Here is a 25,402-nt window from a genome sequence, read left to right on the forward strand (position 1 = left end):
CGAAATGCTTGTGCTTCTAGTTCTGACAATGCAGTAATAACCAACAAGTAATCTAGCTAACAATTCCAAAACTACTACCTTATAGACACAAGTGTAAGGGGATAAAGAATATGTACATAAAGATATATGAATGAGTGATGGTACAGAGCGGCATAGGCAAGATACAGTAGATGGTATTGAGTACAGTATATACATATGAGATGAGTATGTAAACAAAGTGGCATAGTTAAAGTGGCTAGTGATACATGTATTACATAAAGATGCAGTAGATGATATAGAGTACAGTATATATGTATACATATGAGATGAATAATGTAGGGTATATTAGGTAGCATTGTTTAAAGTGGCTAGTGATATATTTTACATCATTTCCCATCAATTCCCATTATTAAAGTGGCTGATGATGCAGTCTCAATTACCATTGGGTCTTTAATGCCACTTGCTCCTTCCACTCTTCTCACTGCCTCCAAATAGGAGACCCACTGGACAACCCTTTTTCTCACCACCTCTGTCTCCTTCACCCTAACAAGGCAATTTGGGGATTTGGGTGCATGTTCGTCAACACAGTTGCAGCATATAACCTCAGCTGGCATACACTCAAAACATTTTGAAGAATCTTAGGGTTCTTGGCACTGAAAATGGCCCCCAAAAGGTTGTTTAAAGAACCCCATAGGAGGTGGGGTTCATTGAGGAACCTCCTTAGTTGGTGGGGGTTCTTGCAGGAGCCTAATTGCCCAACTGAACCATTTGGATTTGAATTTGAAAGGATTGCAGGTTAAGGCACTTAACTGAAACATGTAAAGATCTCCTTAATTTAAGTTAAGGTTGTCCCTTGTATGGTCTAAATGTATATTGTTTTATGATGATACCATCTTTTCATATTTGTGCAAATCTTTCTAAAACAGAGAATGGACACAATTCAATGGATATGAATCAACAAAGAGGTAAGAATATGTAGGCTATATGTAGGCTATATCCAGGCTGTATCACAACCGGCCGTGATTGGGCAGCACACAATTGAAGAAGAGTCCCATAGGGAGGGAGTCCCATCCCTATACAAGTCTGCTGTTCCCACATGCTTCAAGAGGGCCACCATTGTTCCTGTTCCCAAGAAAGCTAAGGTAACTGAGCTAAACCCACTCCAATTTGCTTACCGCCCAAATAGGTCCACAGACGATGCAATCTCAACCACACTGCACACTGCCCTAACCCATCTGGACAAGAGGAATACCTATGTGAGAATGCTGTTCAACGACTACAGCTCGGCATTCAACACCATAGTACCCTCCAAGCTCGTCATCAAGCTCGAGACCCTGGGTCTCGACACCGCCCTGTGCAACTGGGTACTGGACTTCCTGACGGGCCGCCCTCAGGTGGTGAGGGTAGGCAACAACATCTCCAACCCGCTGATCCTCAACACTGGGGCCCCACAAGGGTGCGTTCTGAGCCCTCTCCTGTACTCCCTGTCCACCCACGACTGCGTGGCCACGCACGCCTCCAACTCAATCATCAAGTTTGCGGACGACACAACAGTGGTAGGCTTGATTACCAACAACGACGAGACGGCCTACAGGGAGGAGGTGAGGGCCCTCGGAGTGTGGTGTCAGGAAAATAACCTCACACTCAACGTCAACAAAACTAAGGAGATGATTGTGGACTTCAGGAAACAGCAGAGGGAACACCCCCTATCCACATCGATGGAACAGTAGTGGAGAGGGTAGCAAGTTTTAAGTTCCTCGGCATGCACATCACAGACAAACTGAATTGGTCCACTCACACAGACAGCATCGTGAAGAAGGCGCAGCAGCGCCTCTTCAACCTCAGGAGGCTGAAGAAATTTGGCTTGTCACCAAAAGCACTCACAAACTTCTACAGATGCACAATCGAGAGCATCCTGGCGGGCTGTATCACCGCCTGGTACGGCAACTGCTCCGCCCACAACCGTAAGGCTCTCCAGAGGGTAGTGAGGTCTGCACAACGCATCACCGGGGGCAAACTACCTGCCCTCCAGGACACCTACACCACCCGATGTTACAGGAAGGCCATAAAGATCATCAAGGACATCAACCACCCGAGCCACTGCCTGTTCACCCCGCTATCATCCAGAAGGCGAGGTCAGTACAGGTGCATCAAAGCTGAGACCGAGAGACTGAAAAACAGCTTCTATCTCAAGGCCATCAGACTGTTAAACAGCCACCACTAACATTGAGTGGCTACTGCCAACACACTGACACTGACACTGACTCAACTCCAGCCACTTTAATAATGGGAATTGATGGGAAATGATGTAAATATATCACTAGCCACTTTAAACAATGCTACCTTATATAATGTTACTTACCCTACATTATTCATCTCATATGCATACGTATATACTGTACTCTATATCATCGACTGCATCCTTATGTAATACATGTATCACTAGCCACTTTAACTATGCCACTTTGTTTACATACTCATCTCATATGTATATACTGTACTCGATACATCTACTGTATCTTGCCTATGCTGCTCTGTACCATCACTCATTCATATATCCTTATGTACATATTCTTTATCCCCTTACACTGTGTATAAGACAGTAGTTTTGGAATTGTTAGTTAGATTACTTGTTGGTTATTACTGCATTGTCGGAACTAGAAGCACAAGCATTTCGCTACACTCGCATTAACATCTGCTAACCATGTGTATGTGACAAATCAAATTTGATTTGATTTGATTGGGGCGGCACACAATTGGCACGCCAGCATAGTCCAGGTTTGGCCGGTCGGTGTAGGCCGTCATTGTAAATAAGAATATGTTGAAGGCCAGCTGTACTGGGTGCAGATGACTGAACTGCTCACTTTTCTGTCTGTGTCTGCAGGTATACAGACAAGGAGGCATACAAAGGTATGTCAATTGGTATTGGTATGTTATTCATATCACATTTACCATCCTTCTCCCTTACCTCTTCAATGGATATCCCATAGGCCTCTACATTATGGACAATGTGTGTGTATGAAAACTATTATCAAAACAGTTTTTTCATTCACATTCACCAATAATACTGTTGTATGTTTTGTTAATCATCTGTATAATTATATTTATGCGATTCCCAGACTTCACCCTCTCTACACCTCTGATTAATATAACAGGACACTTGTTACTGCAAAATTATTGTGGCTATGGATACGGAGAACATCAAGACATTAACATCAACATGCAAGAGGATATATACATTGGACTTGGGGCTCTGTTGGGAGTTTACCTCATATTTGGATTTTTAAATGCTGCTTTGCCACTAAAATCATAATAAACACTGAGAACTAAAATATTGTGTTATTGTTGTTATTGTTATACATATTATTATAATTAATAATAACAGAGGGGTAGTTTAAAAATTAACCCCAAAAGGTTCTTCAAAAGGTTCTTCGAGGATCCATTAAAAGGGATTCTTTGAAGAACTTATAGGGGTTCCACCACAGTTTCAATTTGAAGAACCCCTGAAGGATACTCCAGGAGCCTTTTCTTTTTAGGGTGTACATTATTCTTTCCTATCTGCATACACTGGATACATGCCCAAATGTTTTGCATTTATAACACTGGAGCGGCTTGTGCACAAAAGCTCTTGCAAGGTATCTCATAAAGCCCAGCTTTACATGAGAAAACAGTCATATGGACAAAATGGGTTTCCTTACTCCATCCACCATACAGTCGATGTGCACCAATCACTTCATCTACTTCTTCTGCATAAACCTCATGCGCAACCCCAAAAATAGCCCCCTTGAGAGGGGCTTTGCTTCGGAAATCCATATACAAAATATTCCAATCACAAAGCATGCTACTTCTGTTCCGCGGACACGCAAAAAATCTGAATAAAATCACCTCTTGTGACTCTCACCCAAGCCACTTTACCCAACGCCTCCATGATACTCTTTGAGACTTCAAACATTTACCAATATCTGAACAAGAGAGCCTCATCGAAATTGCAACGTGGTTCTGTGAAAATGTAATTTAATCAAAAGCCACTGCCAGATTTCTGTACAGGGCTGCACTCAGAGTTTCTTGCCTTGGCAAATCACGCTGGTAAGACACTGATGCCCTTTGCAACCTCGTACCTATGTGAACGGCCCTCACTAGCATGCAAACTAAATGCAGGCTCAGACTGTGTGTGGAACATGATTTAAGACTGAGACTCTCTCCAATACAATCCAACATTGCAGAGTTATGAGCATCCTTTCAAGCACACCCTTCTCATTAACATGTGGTGAGTAATTCACAATTTTTGATGAACAATACGGTTTTATATGTAAGATGGCTAAATAAAGAGAAAAATTATTGATTATTATTATATTATTTGTGCCCTGGTCCTATAAGAGCTCTTTGTCACTTCCCACCAGCCGGGATGTGACAAAAACTCACACTCATTCTTATTTGTAATAAATGTATCATATAGTGTGTGTGTTGCAGGCTTACAATGATGGCTAAAACAACATTTGAGAGTGCACTGACCCTGGTGCAGCTGGAGGTTGAATGATTACAGGGGTACGGGACTATAAAAAGTTCAGGAACCACTGTGTTAAGGTATCTATACTTTTACTGCTGTATGACAATTGGGTACTTTTGACCCATTGATTCGACTACGAAGTATACCACCCCAGGCCATACTGGACCAAACACGTGGGACAGGACAAAGGTTTTCTCATTGGGCACACCTCCTCCCAGTCAGTTCCAGTTATGGCTCTTTCTGCCCTCCTCCTGAAATCGTCGCGCAATCCGATTGGTCCTCCGCTGCAGCGTGAGGCCAAAAGTAACCCATCTTCGCATCACACCATTCGCTGCTGTCAAAAACGTCTCTTGTAGTTGCGTTAGGTCATCATAGTGTGATTTTTGTTTGGAAATGCATGTCTGAACCAGAGTGAATAAATAATCACCCATCCTTTGGGATAAAATATCCAGGATTGCTTGTCGGTTTATTTCACACGGTGAGTACACTGACTGTCTGTGTACAGTATAACGCTAAGTAGCTAGCTGCCTGTATATAACTACACCTTGCATGCCATTGTGCTAGCTAGTAAGATGCCGGTCTGACTAGCTAGCTGCAAATGTCAGTAACCAACACTTTCTTATATGATACGCATTCTCATCCACCAGATTTGTATTGCGACGAAGGCGTTTTGATTGATTTGATTATCGTAGTTAAACTATAACGCGACACAAAATTAGTAGTTACTAGCATGATTTGATGTAGCTACTGTAGCTAGCTAGCTAACGTTTGTTACTTTGCTCGACATAGGATTCCCATCCATAAGATTCACCAGTTTTGGGCCGGTGCGGGGTAGACATTTATTTCCCCATCATTAGAGTCAACATGGACTCGAGGGTAGACGTAACATAGTAAACGTAAATCCGGAGTACTCTTATTTAGTTTGCTATGTTTCGTTTAGTTCGTATGGTATGTATTAATATGTGGGTAATCATCCAATTCGTATGCTATGCTGCAAATGTCCGTTTGTGAACTATACTACAAATGTCAATTATTTGTGGCTAATGTTTTATTAGGCTATGATTTAGGGTTGGGCAGTGGTGTCTACTAGTTATGGGTACTTTTCAGCCGTGTACTTTGTCTACTTAAATTAACTATGCTACTTTTTTACAATTCGCAAGGCCGAAAAAAGTCAGCAAAGCCCTCTCCCGCTTGAATGTATGATGGGAATTAACTCGGCTACTTTTCAATTCCCAAGTAAGAAAGTCGTCAGCTGAGCCATCTCTCTTTAGGATGAACGATATGAATCTTCTAGCGATCTATTGATGCATATCACGAAGTGAGCGATGACATAGAAACACTACTGGTTTGACAGTCTGCTGTCTGTCACGCTTCACTATACCTGGGTGTGTTGTGTACGCTGTGGATGCAGTCAAGTTTCTTTACATGGATGGAGAGGGCATGATGTTCTTTCAATGTCTATGAGTCCTGTATAATATAGTAACAATGAGTCCAAATCCACTTAGCTTTTTTTTTTTGTTGGCACATTCATTTATTTTCTTTTGCGTGTTTCATATGCAGCCAAGACATGCTGGTGCGTAGGCTTACTGTGATTTGATTTACGAACTGCAAACTTGACTAGTTTATAAATGGGCTCGAACTGACTAAGTACAATATCATATATCCTTGCCATTCATACATAATATAATGTAGTTATGTCTATGGTATCGTAACAGGACAAGTAAATGAAAGATCTTGTTAGTGTTTTTGATATGAAGTCCATCAGGACTTTCCAGACAGACGTTAAAGTGAGTGACTTGTCAGTAGCCTACCAAATCGCATTGGTAAGAGCCATTAATTTGACACTCTAATTTGTAGCCTTTTTGGTGGTTATCTCCAGATAAATTATGAAAACATTAGATGAAGATAAGTCCTCCTCACTGCAGGAACAAAAGGTAGGTTAGTGGAGCAATAGCCTCACTCTGGTCCAAAATATGATAAAATGGATTGAATTGTTTTTAAAGCTAATGACACATATGGTATTTTCAGAGAGATTGATATAGGTCTACTGATTTAATCAAAGTGTTGACAATGGACTGCTGTTTTCAGTGTAGGAAGGCCCATGATTAACACCTGCTTCATTCTTCAGTCATACCTGTATTGCAGATAGCTGAGAATTCCTCTTAAAAGGATGTTTAAAGCCTGTGGAAGTCAGCAGACTCTTAATTAGTTAATAAGAAATCTGTGGGTCAGTTGTTAAACAAGTACTTAAAAAAAAATAAATGACATACAGCAGTTCACTTTTTGAAATGCTTTCAATAATTTAACTGATGAATCTTTTCTCAACATTTATGGACCCAGAACTTAATTGAGCATCTCTTGTTTATTTTAGAGACCAATTTTTCTGTTGGTGAAAAATCAGGTCCTATTAAAAACATACTTTATGTAAAGTTGTTGGTGCTACAGCTTGCAAAATAAACAAATGTGACTTTTGGTGACAAAATACTGTTTGTTTCTAACATTATAACTGTTTTCCTCAATAAATTAAAATCTGCTTCATGTTTTATTTCCTTGCCACGATACTTCAGAGTATCGTGACACTGGTATCGTGACAACACTGCAAGAGTGTTCAATAATTTCACTGTGTATTTAGGATGGAATCAAGCTAAAACACTGAAGTTGTCCGGGATGAGATTTGAACACGCAACTTCCTATCCACCCCGAACAATCGCCCTACTTTAGGCTTTGTCTTAAGTAAACTTCTTTCTTATGTAACCATATCAAACGTAAGATATCATACTAATTTGAGTGTCCCGGATTTACATGTACTATGTTATGTCTTGTCTATGATACCAGGCTGTTAGAACCCTGTTGTAAAACATAATGTATTATCATGCTGGGTAGCTATGTCTTTGATCAGTGCTGTTCACTCACCTTCACTTAAATTATGTCTGTGGTGCTGGGCTTGTTTTTCAGGTCCAGCAGCTTAAACTGCTGCTGATAAGGTGTGTCTGTCTTCTGGTTGCTCTGGTCATGCGCAGTTGCAGTTTTGAGAAATTATACCCCCTCAAAGACCAATATCAAGGCAGACCATGCCTCTCAAAACAGTCAACTAGCAGTAGTTGACTGCGTGGTTTTGGATTGGAGTTTGTTGTAGCTATGAGATATATTACAGTAAGCACTTTATTTAAGAAGGATTGGGAGGTATTGCAATCTACCATTCTTTTTGCAATATGAATGCAGCGTCAGCATAATTGTTGTGCAACTCAACTCACTGATTAAGTCTGACTAACAACAGCCCATGACAGGATGACCCTGTCATCACGCTGTGGCCTGACTTGAGTACTCCGTCTATCTCCTGCTTTATAAATACATGTGGTTTTGATTCCCCTCTCTCTCCAGTGTTCACAGCCTGCCAGGGTGGTGACAGTCCAGCCATGGCACAGCAGGATGCGCCTGCCAATAAGGCTGCTGCCCCGAACCTGGCCGTGCTGCACTCCAATTTTATCATCGGCTCTGTGTCAGAGGAGAACTCTGAGGATGAGTTTTTGGGGAAGCCAGACCTGATGCTGGGCCTGGAGAAGGAGCGCTCCATATCCCCCACCTCTAGCCTCAGTTCAGAGAACAGCAGCTACGAGATGGGCTTTGACAACATTGACGGACCCCACATGAGGTCAGAACCCGGGCTTTTCTTTCTTGTTTGTTTTACCTGAGTCTCTGTTTGGTTTGTATTGTGTATCCAGGCATGGCATCCACACAAGTGTTTAATCATAGCATGGTCTTTACAGAGGTTACCGTTATCTCAATAGATTATACAAGATGGTACTGCACTAGCTTTGATTGCAGCCACAATCTTCCCCCAGTCATATGGGAGGAAGAAACCTCCAATACAGACCTGTCTCCATCAGATGAGTCTGGAGGGGAGTATTCTGTAATGGCCGCAGGAGGAGAACACTGGCTTCAGTTCAGTGCTAACCCCCTGGCTGGCTCCCTCTTCTCTGCTGTGTGTGTTTAAAAACGTGGCCAGGCCAGCTTCACACCCTGCCTGCCTGCTATAGAGGAGCTGTGTGTTCTTAGATGACTGGCCTCCCTGCTGCTGCTGTCCTTCTGCCAGCAGCCTCAGCCCAGAGCTCTCCCTAGAGCCTGGTTTCACCAGCTCTCCTTTGTATTCAGCGGCTCTTTTTACAGCTACTGGGACTAGGCTGTAGAGAATGGAAGTTGTGAATGAGTGTGGTATACATCACTTGATTTGTATGGTTAAGTGGCAAATATGGTGCTGGCAGGAAGAATATGGCTACATTTGTACATATAGTAAGCTTTGGCTGTTTTGTTTCTCACTATTTTTCTTGTTGCAAACTTTTTTTGTGTAGGTTATTTGGTCTAGTGAGGTTAAGCTAGAGTATATGCCTGCCTCGGCCCTGAATTGAAGCTTTGTAATAGACTCAGGCTGTGACAGTCATGGAATTTTGGATGACGTTATTGGTCAGCCAAATGATCGCTGTCACTGTTATAACCCTTTGAATGAAAACAATGATATATACATTTCTATATTACACATTTTCTTATATCATCTGCGCCTGTCTGCATGTGCTCCTGCTGCAGGGAGGGGCGTGTTGCCTAGGCAACCAAAAACATGTCAACCACAACACCTTGTTTCAATAAGGAGCAACACAGTTTCATCACATTGTAGAGCAGAGATCATCAACTAGATTCAGCCGTGGGTGGACTTTTTTCATCTTTTGAGTGGAATGTCAGGGGGCAGGAACATCATTGCAAATCATTTGTATACTGCAAATTGACTGCAAGAAGCCCAAATATATTAATGTATTTATTTAGGCTTCTTGTGGTCAATTTGCAGTATATAAGTTATTTTCAACGACGTGTTTCGTACACTGAGTGTACGAAACATTAGAACATGCTCTTTCTGTGACAGCTTTCACCTGGTCAGTCTATGATCCCTTATTGATGCCACTTGTTCAATTCACTTCAATCAGTGTTGAAGGGGAGGAGACAAGTTAAAGAAGGCTTTTTAAGCTTTTTAAGCTTTGAGACAAGGCGTGGATTGTGTATGTGTGCCATTCAGAGGGTGAATGGGCAAGACAAAGATTTAAGTGCCTTTGAACAGGGTATGGTAGTAGGTGCCAGACGCACTGGTTTGTGTCAAGAACTGTAACGCTGCTGGTTTCTTTTTACGCTCAAGTTTCCTGTGTAAAATCACTGAATTTGGCCAACAGGCCACCAGTTGGGGGGGCCCTTTTTTTAGAGTCCATGTTAAAGCAGAAACTAACTCAACCGCACAAATGCCCGGCTGTCCAGTCAGCTTTTTTAGAATACGTAAATGGTGTCATGGTTATTTTATTTTAATGCTGGTTTTCATCCATAATCATCAGTTACAGTTATACGGTGATTGTGCCAGCCCTAATAGAGACTGGTTAGAGTCAGGCCTACAGTCACTCTAGCAGTAAGGTTCTAGTGGTCCAATACCCTGAGGAAGTAAATATTCACACTGCTGTTCACCTGTCAGCTAGGCCTAACTCTTTCATACACCTCGGGCTACATGCCATGGTTGGACAATAGCAGTTTACACACTCCTATATTCACCTATTGGCAATCATTTGGTGGTAGGATAGAAAGAAAACAATTAAAATGTACAATAGGGGAAAAAAGTATTTAGTCAGCCACCAATTGTGCAAGTTCTCCCACTTAAAAATGAGAGGCCTGTAATTTTAATCATAGGTACACTTCAACTATGACAGACAAAATGAGAAGAGAAAAAAAATCCAGAAAATCACATTGTAGAATTTTTAATAAATTTATTTGCAAATGATGGTGGAAAATAAGTATTTGGTCAATAACAAAAGGTTTATCTCAATACTTTGTTATATACCCTTTGTTGGCAATGACAGCGGTCAAACGTTTTCTAAGTCTTCAAGGTTTTCTCACACTGTTGCTGGTGTTTTGGCCCATTCCTCCATGCAGATCTCCTCTAGAGCAGTGATGTTTTGGGGCTGTTGCTGGTCAACACGGACTTTCAACTCCCTCCAAAGATTTTCTATGGGGTTGAGATCTGGAGACTGGCTAGGCCACTCCAGTACCTTGAAATGCTTCTTACGAAGCCACTCCTTCGTTGCCCAGGCGATGTGTTTGGGATCATTGTCATGCTGAAAGACCCAGCCACGTTTCATCTTCAATGCCCTTGCTGATGGAAAGAGATTTTCACTCAATCTCAAGATACATGGTCTCATTCTTTCCTTTACACGGATCAGTCGTCCTGGTCCCTTTGCAGAAAAACAGCCCCAAAGCATGATGTTTCCACCCCCATGCGTCACAGTAGGTATGGTGTTCTTTGGATGCAACTCAGCATTCTTTGTCCTCCAAACACGACGAGTTGAAACCAAAATATAACTTTTTGGTAAAAACTCATCTGACCATATGACATTCTCCCAATCTTCTTCTGGATCATCTAAATGCTTTCTAGCAAACTTCAGACGGGCCTGGACATGTACTGGCTTAAGCAGGGGGACACGTCTGGCACTGCAAGATTTGAGTCCCTGGCGGCGTAGTGTGTTACTGATAGTAGGTTTTGTTACTTTGGTCCCAGCTCTCTGCAGGTCATTCACTAGGTCCCCCCCGTGTGGTTCTGGGATTTTTGGTCACCTTTCTTGTGATCATTTTGACCCCACGGGGTGAGATCTTGCGTGGAGCCCCAGATCGAGGGAGATTATCAGTGGTCTTGTATGTCTTCCATTTCCTAATAATTGCTCCCACAGTTGATTTTCTGCAAATCAAGCTGCTTACCTATTGCAGATTCAGTCTTCCCAGCCTGGTGCAGGTCTACAATTTAGTTTCTGGTGTCCTTTGACAGCTCTTTGGTCTTGGCCATAGTGGAGTTTGGAGTGTGACTGTGAGGTTGTGGACAGGTGTCTTTTATAGTGATAACAAGTTCAAACAGGTGCCATTAATACAGGTAACGAGTGGAGGACAGAGGAGCCTCTTAAAGAAGAAGTTACAGGTCTGTGAGAGCCAAATCTTGCTTGTTTGTAGGTGACCAAATACTTATTTTCCACAATTTGCAAATTCATTAAAAATCCTACAATGTGATTTTCTGGATTTTTTTTTTTCCTTCTCATTTTGTCTGTCATAGTTGAAGTATACCTAATGATGAAAATTACAGGCTTCCTTTAATTTACCACTTTAAGTGGGAGAACTTTTGGCACAATTGGTGGCTGACTAAATACTTTTTTGCCCCACTGTATATCAGATATCAAGTTAGGTTTAACTAAACATCATGCCAAAGTATTTACCTACAGTCTATTTGGTGTTGACTGAGCTTTCAGACTTATGTGCCAGTTTGACAAAGGAGGCATGTTTTTGTTGTTCCTTTTTTTTAGTGATCAGTTGTAGTCTCACAACTCTCCACAGCTGCCCTCTCATGTCTGGTTGGGCTTCAGGGGACAGGGGAGTATGTGATGAGGGAATGTGAGTGTTGATGGTGAAACTGGACAGTGGGAGGGGAGACTCTCCTCCCCCACCCCTCTCTCCTTTAGGGCAAGGGGGAGCTCAGCTTAGCTCTGTAACGGGAAGTGCCATTCTCTAGGGGGCTTCATTCAGAAGCCTCTGTCTGAATGTAGCATGCCTGCTGAGGAGAGCACAGATCTCCCCAATATCCTCATGATGCAACAGTGCAGTGTCAGGCCACAGCAGCCAGCCAAACGCAGACTGGGGGCTCTGCCTCTGCCACACCCTCCTGGGTGAATGGATGCCTGCTCCTCCTCCCCATCCTCCCACTGGCTCTCTCTGTGGGTGGAGCCTAGTTTATTTTTCCCTCAGTGGAAACGCAAGAGTGTGCAAAGCTGTCATCAAGGCAAAGGGTGGCTGCTCTGAAGAATCTCAAATATAAAATATATATTTTTGATGTGTTTAACACTTTGGTTACTACATGATTCCATGTGTAATTTCATAATTTTGAGGTCTTCACTGTTATTCTACAATGTAGAAAAACTTTAGACTGAGTAGGTGTGTCAACTTTTGATTGGTACTGTACATTTTTATGATAGCTTGTGTTATGTTTATGCTGGGAAATGGTGAACCTCATCAACTGTACACTCTTAATGCGGAAATAATGTTAGTTGTTCACACAGACCAAGCATGTCTGGGCTGCACCTGGTCAAGCAGGGACGAGACCGCCGTCGCATCGACCTGCAGAGAGATTTCACTGTGGCCTCCCCCGCCGAGTTCGTCACCCGCTTCGGAGGCAATAAGGTCATCGAGAAGGTAAGACCAGGGCTTCTTTAGCTTCTGTTGCCTAGTTTTACCACATTGACAGAGTATTTCAGAGACTAGTCCCCCACTCACATCTCTTCCTGTCTCAGGTCCTCATTGCCAACAATGGCATCGCGGCGGTTAAGTGCATGCGCTCCATCCGCCGCTGGGCTTACGAGATGTTCCGCAACGAGCGTGCCATCCGTTTTGTCGTCATGGTAACCCCCGAGGACCTGAAGGCCAATGCAGGTGTGCTTTACATTATGGAAGCATCACCACTAGTAACAGCAGAGTGACTAGTCTCTACCCATCCTCTCTTAACTTTGCTTAATAAACAAGCAGACCCTCGAGGCTCCCAGGGATGGACCAGAGCAGGCTGTCTGTTGGTTTTGTCCTGCAATGCACTGAACAGCCAAGCATGACCTAGTTCAGAAGAAAATGCTCTGTCTGATGGTGTAGAAAGGCAGGCATTCTGAAAGTGCTGTCATGTGTAAATAGTTTGACACTGATGGTTTAGATGAGATGATATTGAGAGACAAAAGGTCAGATTAAATGTTGGACTGTTATACATGCTATCTTATGTGCAGAGCGAAATGGTTTTCACTCCACTATCTTCTACAGAGTACATAAAGATGGCCGACCACTATGTGCCGGTGCCAGGAGGGACCAATAACAACAACTATGCCAACGTGGAGCTCATTCTGGACATTGCCAAGCGAATACCTGTGCAGGTACTGCTAGACATTAATTTATTTAGGCCTTGAGTAGACCTTCTTTTAAATGATTGAACTTTCTTGAAATCTGTATTTGAACTTGTTGTGTTAGTAATTCTTGTCTTGTGTCTCCAGGCTGTATGGGCTGGGTGGGGCCACGCCTCAGAGAATCCCAAACTCCCAGAGCTGCTCATGAAGAATGGCATTGCCTTCATGGGTAAGACTGTTTTCTACTGAGTCTAGATTTTTCTTCACACAGAGCCATGGATACTGCTTTTAGCCCCCCTGTCCTGTGCATGAGTTGGCCTGTAAGATGTGTTCTGCTCCCACTTCCAGGTCCTCCTAGCCAGGCCATGTGGGCACTAGGGGACAAGATCGCCTCATCCATCGTGGCTCAGACAGCTGGCATCCCTACCCTGCCATGGAGTGGAGCAGGTATGTCCGTGCACTGTTTAAAAAATATATATTTTTCATTAACCTTTTATTTAACCAGGCAAGTCAGTTAAGAATTAAGAACAAATTCTTATTTACAATGACTGCCTACCAAAAGGCCTCCTGCGGGGACGGGGGTCCGGGATTAAAAATCAATAATAAATATAGGACAAAACACACATCACAACAAGAGACAACCCAACACTACATAAAGAAAGACCTAAGACAGCATAGCAAGGCAGCAACACATGACCACACAGCATGGTATCAACATAACAACATGGTAGCAGCATAAAACATGTTACAAACATTATTGGGAACAGATAACAGCACAAAGGGCAAGAAGGTAGAGACAACATTACACAAAGCAGCCACAACTGTCAGATTGTCCATGATTGAGTCTTTGAATGAAGAGATTGAGATGAAACTGTCTAGTTTGTATAGCTTCTCCCAGTCGCTAGCTGCAGCGAACTGAAAAGAGGAGCGACCTAGGGATGTGTGCTTTGGGGACCTTTAACACAATGTGACTGGCAGAACGGGTGTTGGGTGTGGAGGATGAAGGCTGCAGTAGATATCTCAGATAGGGGGGAGTGAGGCCTAAGAGGGTTTTATAAATAAGCATGAATATTTCTGATGTCTTAAGTAAGTGTGTTGTCAGACAGCTCCCATAGTGTGTGTGTGTGTTAGACTTGGGCGGTATACCGGGGTATTTTGAAATACACACAGTGCATATATTTTTGTTGAATAATTATTTTCACAAAAATCTAATTGAGCCAGTCACATGGTGTTTGTCTCAAAGAGCACACAGAAGTTTTGTGATGTGATGAACCAGTGTGAGAAAGGTGATCAAGTTATTTGAAATTCACTAGCTACTAATGTTTGGCAGCTGAATATTTTATAAGTTAACTATCTAAGATGTGCCAAATAAATGTTTTCCAGCTCAGGGCTTCAGCTATGCATTTGGTTTGCTAACTTGCAAGATCAACCTTCTTGGTTACAGCAGAGACGGTCAATCCCCTCCTGGATGAAGTGCGAGTAGCCCTTTGAGTTAGTTGTATAACTTCATGAGCTGGGTTTTCTGTGCTTGCAATTAGTTTATGTTCGCTTGCATTTGTTAGCATTTAGCTAGCGTCCGCTATGGGAATTCGCTAGTACGTTGTTTGCATTTCTTTGCATTTGTGAGGGGTGAAAGAAATAGAGCTCCTTGTGTGCGCTGCCGGTAATACCAAACACATTGGTATGGTATGGAAATCTGGATACCGCCCAACCCATGTTTGTGTCTCAGGACTCACAGTGGATTGGACAGAGAGTGACCAGAAGAAGAGGATCATCAACGTTCCCCCTGATCTGTATGAGCTGGGCTGCATCCATGATGTGGAGGCAGGACTGAAGGCTGCGGAGGTGGTGGGCTACCCCGTGATGGTGAAGGCCTCCGAGGGAGGTGGAGGAAAGGGCATCCGCAAAGTCAACTGTGCTGATGACTTCCCCAACCTCTTCAGACAGGTGAGAAGTCCAGTCTAATTCCAGTATCACTAGAAGGTTAAGAGCTGAAATATATGATCAGTATGTGTATAATTATCTAAACTACGTGATCAGTATGATTATGATGCCTTCTCTCCTTGGCTCCTCAGGTCCAGACCGAGGTTCCAGGCTCACCCATCTTCGTGATGCAGCTGGCCAAACACGCTCGTCACCTGGAGGTCCAGCTCCTGGCTGACCAGTACGGCAACGCCATCTCCCTGTTCGGCAGGGACTGCTCCGTACAGCGGCGACACCAGAAGATCATAGAGGAGGCTCCCGCCACCATCTCCACCTCAGCCGTTTTTGAGGACATGGAGAGGGTATGGCACAATTTGTGCTATTGGATGGGAAGAGCTATGCCAATATGTTTAATTTGAGAGAGACTATGACCAGAGGGACTTGTTGACCTGTGGTTAAGTTGCCGGGTTGTGACTGAGTGTCTATTCCTCACTCCTCAGTGTGCAGTGAAGCTGGCTAAGATGGTGGGCTACGTCAGTGCTGGCACAGTGGAGTATCTCTACAGCCAAGATGGCAGCTTCTACTTCCTAGAACTCAACCCTCGTCTGCAGGTGGAACACCCCTGTACTGAGATGGTGGCCGACGTCAACCTGCCTGCTGCACAGCTACAGGTCTGTGTCTTTTTGGTTTTACTATCCTTATCGGTACCAGAAGTCTTCACAAAGATAGTAAAACAAGGACAGTTCGGGTATTTTAGGCTTAGGTGTTAGGTTTAGGCTTAGGGAAGCTAGGATTGTGAATGGGAATCAATTGTTTGGTCCCTACAAGGATAGTAAAAGAAACGCGTGTGTGGTGTCCTGCCCTGCTCATGTTCAGTCTGTTGACACACTTCACTGTTCTCAAAGGTGTTTTATCCCAGGCCTCTGTCTCCATGGTAACTGGCTAGATTAGAGCGAGCTAAACTAAGCTACTCCGCAGCATCTAGACAGAGCTGTTGCTGAAGGCAGGCGTCTGTCTGTGCTGTGGTGGAGGGATCTGCTGTCTGTCAACCTCTGCAGCATAGACACGATCTAATCTCACTAGGCAGGAAGGTACAGACCACAATGGGATACAACAGCGCTTTGACTCCTGAGTTACACAAAAGTCCAGGCAGGAAGAGTCCATAGGAGAAAGTTCATAACCGTGTTCTAAGTGAGAGAAAAATATCTGTTTCATTCAAGATACAATGTTCCTCTTGTCAGCCAAATAAAACCCAAGCTACCATTTAGGAAATAAAAGGGACATTTTCCTTTGATAAAATTGTTAATAATGATCATGTGATTTCTAAACATTGGACTTTTCAATTAGTTTGACAGAATATTCTTAGTTCTACAGACTATAATGGTCTTCCTCCTCAGATTGCCATGGGGATCCCCCTGCACCGTATTAAGGACATCAGAATGATGTATGGGGTCCAGCCCTGGGGAGACTCTATGATTGACTTTGAGGGTCTGTCCACGGCCCCCTCCCCACGTGGACATGTCATCGCTGCCCGCATCACCAGTGAGAACCCGGATGAGGGTTTCAAGCCGAGCTCGGGCACGGTGCAGGAGCTGAACTTCCGCAGTAACAAGAATGTGTGGGGATACTTCAGTGTGGCTGCAGCCGGAGGCCTGCATGAGTTTGCAGACTCCCAGTTTGGCCACTGCTTCTCCTGGGGAGAGAACCGAGAGGAGGCCATCTCGTGAGTACACACACACACACACACACACACACACACACACACTAGAAATACTCATGTAAAGTTTGTTGTGTTGTCAGTAACACCCAATGATGTATGGTAACACCGCTCCTGTGTGTGTAGTAACATGGTGGTGGCCCTGAAGGAGCTGTCTATCAGAGGAGACTTTAGGACCACAGTGGAGTACCTCATCAAGCTGCTGGAGACTGAGAGCTTCCAGCACAACACCATCGACACAGGCTGGCTGGACAGGCTCATCTCAGAGAAGATGCAGGCAGAGCGTCCTGACACCATGCTGGGCATAGTGAGCGGGGCTCTCCACGTGGCTGACGTCAACCTGAGGAACAGTGTCTCCAACTTCCTACACTCTCTAGAAAGGTCAACACTATTTTAAGCATTGAAGAATGTTACAACTTTAGTCCAGAGAGAAGCTGCAGTGCTCCGGACACTTTGGGATTGCTATTGATTATGACCCTACACATCTCTAACACACACACACACACACACACCATCTCTCTCCCCCTCTGCAGAGGCCAGGTGCTGCCCGCACACACCCTTCTCAACACCGTGGATGTGGAGTTGATCTATGAGGGTACTAAGTATTGTCTGAAGGTGACGCGTCAGTCCCCCAACTCCTATGTGGTCATCATGAACAGCACCGCTGCCGAGGTGGACGTCCATCGCCTCAGCGACGGGGGCCTGTTGCTCTCCTACGACGGCAGCAGCTACACCACCTACATGAAGGAGGAGGTGGACCGGTAGGCTGGATGGAAAGAAAGAATAAATGCGTTATTTTATTACAAGGAATATTGAGGTGTTTGCTTGGGGTTGATTTTAGAATTGGGCAATAGACTGAAAGAGAATTTCTCCCAGGTACCGTATCACCATTGGGAACAAGACGTGTGTGTTTGAGAAGGAGAACGACCCGTCCCTGCTTCGCTCGCCCTCAGCAGGGAAACTCATCCAGTACAGCGTGGAGGACGGAGGGCACGTGTTCTCTGGCCAGTGTTATGCTGAGATAGAGGTGTGTGTGTGACATATGGTTGAGGTTTGGTTATATAGGCGAGATGTGGTTTGGCCATGGTCACACACTCCATTAATGGAGTGAACAGGCATGTAAACCGTGTGTCTGTTTCAGGTGATGAAGATGGTGATGACTCTGACGGCGCTGGTGTCCGGCTGTATCCACTATGTGAAGAGACCCGGTGCCGTGCTGGAGCCTGGCTGCGTCATCGCCAAGCTGCAGTTGGATGATCCTGGCAGAGTACAACAGGTCAGTGTGGCAGGGCGTGTCTGACACTGGGGGGATTTAGAAATATTTGACTAAATATACTCCTTTTGTATTTTGTACCTGAAATATGGAGGTGTACAGAACATTCCATGTGAGACTTTAGAAGTATGTTGTAACGTGCGTGTCTCTCAGGCGGAGCTGCACCACGGGGCCCTGCCCGTCATCCAGGCGGCGGCGTTGAGAGGAGAGAAGCTCCACAGGGTCTTCCACAGCACCCTGGACCACCTGGTGCACATCATGAGTGGCTTCTGCCTGCCTGAACCATTTTTCAGTGGGAAGGTAAGTTGTGCACTACTACAGTACACACAGACACACACTAGTATGCGCCCAAAGATGTAAAAACAAAAGACGCCAATATTCTGTGTTCCTACATGAATCTGTTTAAATTGGTAATATTGTGTGTTTCCCCAGCTAAAGGAATGGGTGGAAAGGCTGATGAAGACTTTCCGGGACCCCTCCCTGCCACTGTTGGAGCTGCAGGACATTATGACCAGTGTGTCAGGCCGGATCCCCCTCGCTGTAGAGAAATGCATCAAGAAGGAGATGGCCCAGTACGCCAGCAACATTACCTCTGTGCTCTGCCAGTTCCCCAGTCAGCAGGTACACACACGTTGTATTATTCAGGCTGGTTATTACATTATTTATGATTATATGGAGAGTGCATTGGGAATACACCAGACTGATTGTACATGTTCTTTGGTCCAGATTGCCAACATCCTGGACAGTCATGCTGCCACTCTGAACAGGAAGTCAGAGAGAGAGGTGTTCTTCATGAACACTCAGAGCATTGTACAGCTGGTGCAGAAGTGAGTCCTGCTCTTAGCTTCAGGGATTTAAATTGTTGATGATAAATACACATACTGTGTTCACACTGATTCTCTCTGTGCCAGACCATGTCCATGTCGTCTCTGTGTCCAGGTACCGCAGTGGCATCCGTGGTCACATGAAGGCTGTGGTGATGGACCTGCTCAGACAGTACCTCAAAGTAGAGGTCCAGTTCCAGCATGGTGAGGAACATTACACTCTACTGCAAACATCTGCAGGCTGTTAAGTAATGGGTATCCTGGGTTGGTATAAGGGGGAAAGGAAAGGATGAGCCTTGTTTTTTTAGTCCTGTTGGTCTTTGATTTATAAATAGGATTCAAAGGTCTTCTCTCAGGACTGCAGTAGCTCTATTTGTCCATGTGAGGGCACTGTTAGACAACACACATTTCAGTTGCGCCTTACTTTGAGCTCCGGTTGATTTTCATTTTCCTCTGAATCCTGTATTGTGTGTGCGTGATTGCAGGACACTACGACAAGTGTGTTTTCACACTGCGTGAGGAGAACAAGAGCGACATGGCCAACGTGTTAAACTACATCTTCTCACACGCCCAGGTCACCAAGAAGAACCTCCTGGTCACCATGCTTATTGTAAGTCCTTCCCTCCTTTAGAAATACATTGGTCATGATTAATTCCCAAGTGTTTGTGTGACACAGTTGACTATGTTTTCCTGTGTGTCTAAGACCAGAGTTTGTGTGTGTGTGTGTTGTAGGACCAGCTGTGTGGTCGTGACCCCACCCTGACTGACGAGCTGATGGCCATTTTGACAGAGCTCACCCAGCTCAGCAAGACAACCAACGCCAAGGTGGCACTGCGCGCCCGCCAGGTCAGCACTCATCACTTCCTGTCTCTCTGAAGGGTCTCTTCCTGTTATTGTGATTGACCAGGGTATGAGTTGTCATCTTCTCACTCCCCTCCGTCTCCTCCTCAGGTGCTGATCGCCTCCCACCTCCCGTCCTACGAGCTCCGCCACAACCAGGTGGAGTCCATCTTCCTCTCTGCCATCGACATGTATGGACACCAGTTCTGCATTGAGAACCTGCAGGTAGGGACCATGGCTGTTGACTTTTTATTGGCATTGCTGAAGGCAGTATATTGAGGATCTTTGTTACTTTTTCACAGCCTTTTCAAGATTCTGAATTCTCTCGTTCTTTGTAGAAACTGATCTTGTCTGAGACGTCCATCTTTGACGTGCTGCCCAACTTCTTCTACCACAGTAACCAGGTGGTCCGGATGGCTGCCCTGGAGGTGAGAGGAAGCAGATAAGGGTTTTTGGTTTCAAAGCCACCGTAGCTGGTTGCCCAGATAATTTAACCGTATTTGCCAATGAACTAAGAGGGACATTTCAGGGGATTAAAGGAGACAATCCTCCACTGTAGCCAGATCTCTACTGTGTTAACGCTTGTGTCTGTGTTCCCCACCCCAGGTGTACGTACGTAGAGCTTACATCGCCTATGAGCTCAACAGCGTCCAGCACAGACAGCTGAAGGACAACACCTGCATTGTAGAGTTCCAGTTCATGCTGCCTACCTCCCACCCCAACCGGTACGTACACACACACACACAGGAGATGGTTCTATATGGGAGGTGGTTCTACGGTGCTTTCGGAAGGTATTCAGATCCCTTCACTTTTTTACATGAGACTTTTTCTAAAATTGATTAAGTGAACTGTTTACCTCATCAATCTACTACACACAATACCCCATAATGACAAAGCGAAAACAGGTTTTTAGACTTTTGCAGATTTATTAAAAACAGAAACCTTATTTACATAAGTATTCCGACACTTTGCTATGATTTTCGAAATTAAGCTCAGGTATATCATGTTTCCATTGACCATCCTTCAAGTTTCTACAACTTGATTGGAGTTCACCCGTGGTAAATTCAATTGATTGGACATTGATTGGATTTGGAAAGGCACAGGCCTGAATGCCAAGCGTCAAGTCTGGAGGAAACCTATGGTGAAGAATGGTGGTGGCAGCATCGTGCTGTGGGGATGTTTTTCGGGAGGGACTGGGAGTCATGATCGAAGGAAAGATAAACAGAACAAAGTACTTGGTGAAAACCTGCTCCAGAGCTCTCAGGACCTCAGGCTGGGGTGAAGGTTCACCTTCACCTTCCAAAAGGACCCTAAGCACACAGCCAAGAAAACACAGGAGTGGCTTTAGGACAAGTCTCTGAATGTCCTAATTTAAGTGGCCCAGACTTGAATCCAATCGAACATCTCTGGAGAGACCTGAAAATATCTGTGCAGCAACGCTCCCAATTCAACCTGACAGAGCGTGAGAGGATCTGCAGAGAAGAATGGGAGAAACTCTTCAAATACAGGTGTGCCAAGCTTGTAGCACAATACCCAAGAAGACTTGAGGCTGTAATTACTGCCAAAGGTGCTTCAACAAAGTACTGAATAAATGGTCTGAATACTTATGTAAATGTGATATTTCAGTTTTTATAAATCTGCAAAAATGTCTAAACCTTTTTTTGCTTTGTCAATTATGGGTTATTGTGTGTGTGGATTAATGAGGTAAGAAAACAATTTAAATCATTTAGAATAAGGCTGTAACGTGAAAATAGTGAAAGGGTCTGAATATTTTCCCAATGCCCTTTATATGGGAGGTGGTTCTACATGGGAGATGAGCACTAACAGAGACCAGAGTTTGCAGGAGAGTACTGTCTTTCACCATCTCCAGAAGGGTCCAGTTCTCATCCATGGTGCCATGCTTCTTTTACCCACTCCAGTGTGTTCAACCCCTGAAAAACACTCCTCATGTGCAAAAGCAGGTGTTCTGTGAGAGCTCAAATACTTTCTCTGGTTTACAAAAAAATGTGTGAGTGGAAACTAACTAGTCTCCTGTCAGCATAAGAGTCCACTTTTGTCGATCTGTCCACTGGATGACTACAAGATTGATGTATTCTGAAGATCTGTTTCAGTAACACACAACCAGAGAGTGACTCAGGACTTGAACTGTACATGTTCAGTGTTTGTGTCGACTGCACGTTACTGATCCCAGATACATAGATGTTCTGTATGTAATGTTGTGGATGATCATGTCTTTGCTTCTTGCTGTTGTGCCCATGTACAATTTTGATATGACTGATAAATAACTGTGATCCAGTATGTTGACCCCCTCAGACATGAGGGGTCATCTCCCATTGATTGCTACGCTCAGATTGTTGCAGGCACCTGCTTTAACCTATTTTGAAATGTTTAACCCAGTTGCATTAACCAACCATGATTGGCTTCCTCCTTGGAACTAAGCTAGCTGCTTGCATGTCTCCCACCTCGGGAATGAACCAATACCCTGACCAAAGAATAGGCTTCTAGGGAGGTTTAGGACTATTGTTGCATTTCTGGAGGATCAATCCTAGAGTGCAATGTGTATGTTTGAGACAATACATTTGTTGGATTGATCCTTAATCTGACACCACTGAGCATCCAGCCCATGTGCTGCCTGCCATTTGTAATACATTGTTAGTTCATGAAGCCCTTGAAGTCAACCATAAGGCCTATGTCATGTGTTACTACTGACAACCTAACAAATTATAAGTGTTCAAAATGTACCATATGAGACGCCAACCATATCCATAATAGTCTCACACGTGTATGATTCACACACTTCTCTGAGCCCTGACTGCTTCCTTGAACTGATGTCTGCCTAACTAACCAATCAGTGTTGTTTGATTGCAGAGGGAACATCCCAACTCTAAACAGGTATAGTACACCTTCTTATTGCAACCAATATGTAGACTTCAGTGGAGGCTGGTGGGAGGAGCTCTAGGAGGACAGGCTCGTTGTAATGTCTGGAATGGAATTGGTGGAACGGTATCAAACATATGGAAACCACGTTTGACTCCGTTCCATTTATTATATTCCAGCCATTACAATGAGCCTGTCCTCCTATAGCGCCTCCCACCAGCCTCCTCTGGTAGACCTGAGACGCTCTAGACTAGAAAGCAGCATGGTCAACAATCTGCAGAGAAACGTCACTGAAAGCCTTAATGCCTGCAACACTTAACAAAAATTTAAACGCAACATGTAAAGTGTTCTTATTTTTTCATGAGCTGTAATTAAAGAACACAGCAATTTTCCACATCCACATAAAAGCTTATTTTTCTCGGTGTGCACAAATTTGTTTACAACCCTGTATGAACTGTAACTCAGTAAAATATTTTAAATTGTTGCGTATATATTTCTGTTCAGTGTGGGTGTAGATTATATATAGATGGATTGCATCTTGTGGCAAGACAAGATAACGTTTGGCATTATTGAAATGTTTGGCTATACTGCTTGTTCTGGAAAGTGTTGCAAGTTATTCCAAAAATGAATCAGATTTTTACAATTGGCGCTGAATATGTTTGATCACGGCTCATTTACTAAATCAATGGTAACAGCATGGCATGATGCAGCATACTGAGATTCTGTCTTTCTGTGGGTGTATTGTCGGTGTATGTACGCTACATTGTGTGTATGCAAATCATGGATCTTGTGCCGTTTTCCGGTGAGAAATGGGGTCAAAAGATGTTGACTACATGTACATTAACTTTAATATTCTGGGGCAAAATGTTATCAAATAGTGCTCTGTGTGAGATCGGATGTCCTGTTTTGCTTTGTTAGCTGTGTTCTGAATGTGCTGCCTGCTACTGTCCTGTCCTCTCAGGAGACTGTCTGCCCTGCCTCTTCTACTTAAGCCTGTGTCTGTGGACAGTAAAATAGAGGACACTAAAGCACAGGATGATAAAACAAAGGATGACTCTAAAACGGAGGAGGATAAACCTCCAGATACAGATGACTCTGTGGACAGGTTGGGCCCTATAGCAGCCTCTAGGCTATATATCATTCTGTGTGCTAACAGACTTCTGGGCTTAACCTCTCTAAAATGGGACTTGGCCTCTGTGTGGAGGGGAGAGGAGGACCTCTGAATACTAAAAACACCTGGGGGAACTTCTGGGTCTTCTGTTTGGCTGAGGGGAAAATCTACAATGCTTCCATGTCCACTAACATTCTACAGATGTGCTCCTCCACATAATCTACAGTACCACTTAGCATTTGAACACTGCTGCTGGGCTGCTCCATGATTATTACATCCAGATTTATAAGAGGCACATTTAGTTCTTATATTCCGATCTTCATTCACTGATCTCTGAACATGGTGCTATATTACTGTTGGTTTGGAAGTGAATTAGGAGTCAATGTTCCTTCTGTCCCAGCAGCTTATCACAGAGATGGTAAATACTGGTGTTTGATAGAAGTGACTGGTGAGGGGCTCTTAAAGGTGACTCTCCTTTGGGCCAGAAATAGGCTCTGTCCTACTCTGGGTGAGTGAATGTGTGTGCTGCAGGACCCCTGTCTAATGGCTGTCTGTATTGTGATCCCAGGATGTCGTTCTCGTCCAACCTGAACCACTACGGCATGGTGCACATGGGCAGCGTGAGTGACGTCCTCCTGGACACCTCTTTCACACCACCCTGCCAGCGCATGGGAGCCATGGTCTCTTTCCGCTCCTTCCAGGAGTTCACCAGGTGAGGGCCCTTTTGACATTTTCAAAATCATTACATTCTAACTTTATTATTATCCCACATTGGGAAATGACATTATTGAATTAGAGCTGTAATACTTAGATTTTACCTTCAGTGTCTGTGTGGTGTCTAACCGTGGTCCTTTCCACTCCCTCAGGGACATTAAAGACGTGATGAGCTGTTTCTCTGACTCTCCTCCTCACAGCCCCACCTTCCCAGAGGGAGGGAACCCTGTGCTCTATGGAGAGGAGGACACCAAGGTCAGAACGTTCTGCTAGTACTGATTCTGAGGTGTATTGCAACACCAGAGTATTGTGACTGAGAGCCCTTTGTTCACTGCTACAAAGTAGAATGACCTTGCTTTTCTTCACATAGTTGCAATATTCACGACTGAAATGATTGGCACCCTTGATAAAGATGCGCAACAAAGACTGTTAAATAAATAATAGAAATACTGAGCTATGTTGGATGCAATTTATTTTAAAGAGAATAATACAATTGATCAGAGAAAGAGTTTGCAGAACAAGTAATTTTATCTTAAAGGTAGCGGTCAAAATGATTGGCACCTCTGTTTTCAGTACCTGTGGTTTGAATTAAAGGGGGGAAAGAGGGATGCATAATGAGTTGTCCAACTGAATGTATTCAACTGAAATGTGTTTTCTGCATTTAACCCAACCCCTCCGAATCAGCGAGGTGCGGG

The 25,402-nt window shown here is 44.1% G+C and overlaps 1 protein-coding gene across 7 annotated transcripts in view; it reads left to right on the plus strand.

The window, feature by feature from the left end:
* Positions 1–4,818: 4,818 nt before the first annotated feature.
* The window catches only part of LOC112257620 (acetyl-CoA carboxylase), a 51,413-nt gene continuing 30,829 nt past the window's right edge, over positions 4,819–25,402 (plus strand). For 2 of the 7 annotated variants that reach the window (XM_024431322.2, XM_024431324.2), the window contains exons 1-28: positions 4,819–4,964; positions 7,868–8,138; positions 12,595–12,739; positions 12,838–12,976; positions 13,349–13,458; positions 13,576–13,657; positions 13,777–13,875; positions 15,158–15,375; positions 15,504–15,713; positions 15,852–16,022; positions 16,749–17,074; positions 17,195–17,449; positions 17,602–17,829; positions 17,945–18,095; positions 18,210–18,344; positions 18,495–18,641; positions 18,774–18,962; positions 19,068–19,168; positions 19,281–19,369; positions 19,651–19,775; positions 19,898–20,011; positions 20,117–20,230; positions 20,344–20,433; positions 20,612–20,730; positions 22,874–22,897; positions 23,844–23,987; positions 24,562–24,705; positions 24,860–24,962. In XM_024431322.2, coding sequence (XP_024287090.2) covers positions 7,903–8,138; positions 12,595–12,739; positions 12,838–12,976; positions 13,349–13,458; positions 13,576–13,657; positions 13,777–13,875; positions 15,158–15,375; positions 15,504–15,713; positions 15,852–16,022; positions 16,749–17,074; positions 17,195–17,449; positions 17,602–17,829; positions 17,945–18,095; positions 18,210–18,344; positions 18,495–18,641; positions 18,774–18,962; positions 19,068–19,168; positions 19,281–19,369; positions 19,651–19,775; positions 19,898–20,011; positions 20,117–20,230; positions 20,344–20,433; positions 20,612–20,730; positions 22,874–22,897; positions 23,844–23,987; positions 24,562–24,705; positions 24,860–24,962 — 4,008 coding nt within the window. In that variant the 5' untranslated portion in view covers positions 4,819–4,964; positions 7,868–7,902. The remainder of the gene's footprint in view (positions 4,965–7,867; positions 8,139–12,594; positions 12,740–12,837; positions 12,977–13,348; positions 13,459–13,575; positions 13,658–13,776; positions 13,876–15,157; positions 15,376–15,503; positions 15,714–15,851; positions 16,023–16,748; positions 17,075–17,194; positions 17,450–17,601; positions 17,830–17,944; positions 18,096–18,209; positions 18,345–18,494; positions 18,642–18,773; positions 18,963–19,067; positions 19,169–19,280; positions 19,370–19,650; positions 19,776–19,897; positions 20,012–20,116; positions 20,231–20,343; positions 20,434–20,611; positions 20,731–22,873; positions 22,898–23,843; positions 23,988–24,561; positions 24,706–24,859; positions 24,963–25,402) is intronic. The other 5 variants (XM_024431325.2, XM_024431327.2, XM_024431326.2 and 2 more) reach the window with 3 other exon arrangements.

This window comes from Oncorhynchus tshawytscha, linkage group LG09 (assembly GCF_018296145.1).
Source record: "Oncorhynchus tshawytscha isolate Ot180627B linkage group LG09, Otsh_v2.0, whole genome shotgun sequence".
Classification (NCBI taxonomy): Eukaryota; Metazoa; Chordata; class Actinopteri; order Salmoniformes; family Salmonidae; genus Oncorhynchus; species Oncorhynchus tshawytscha.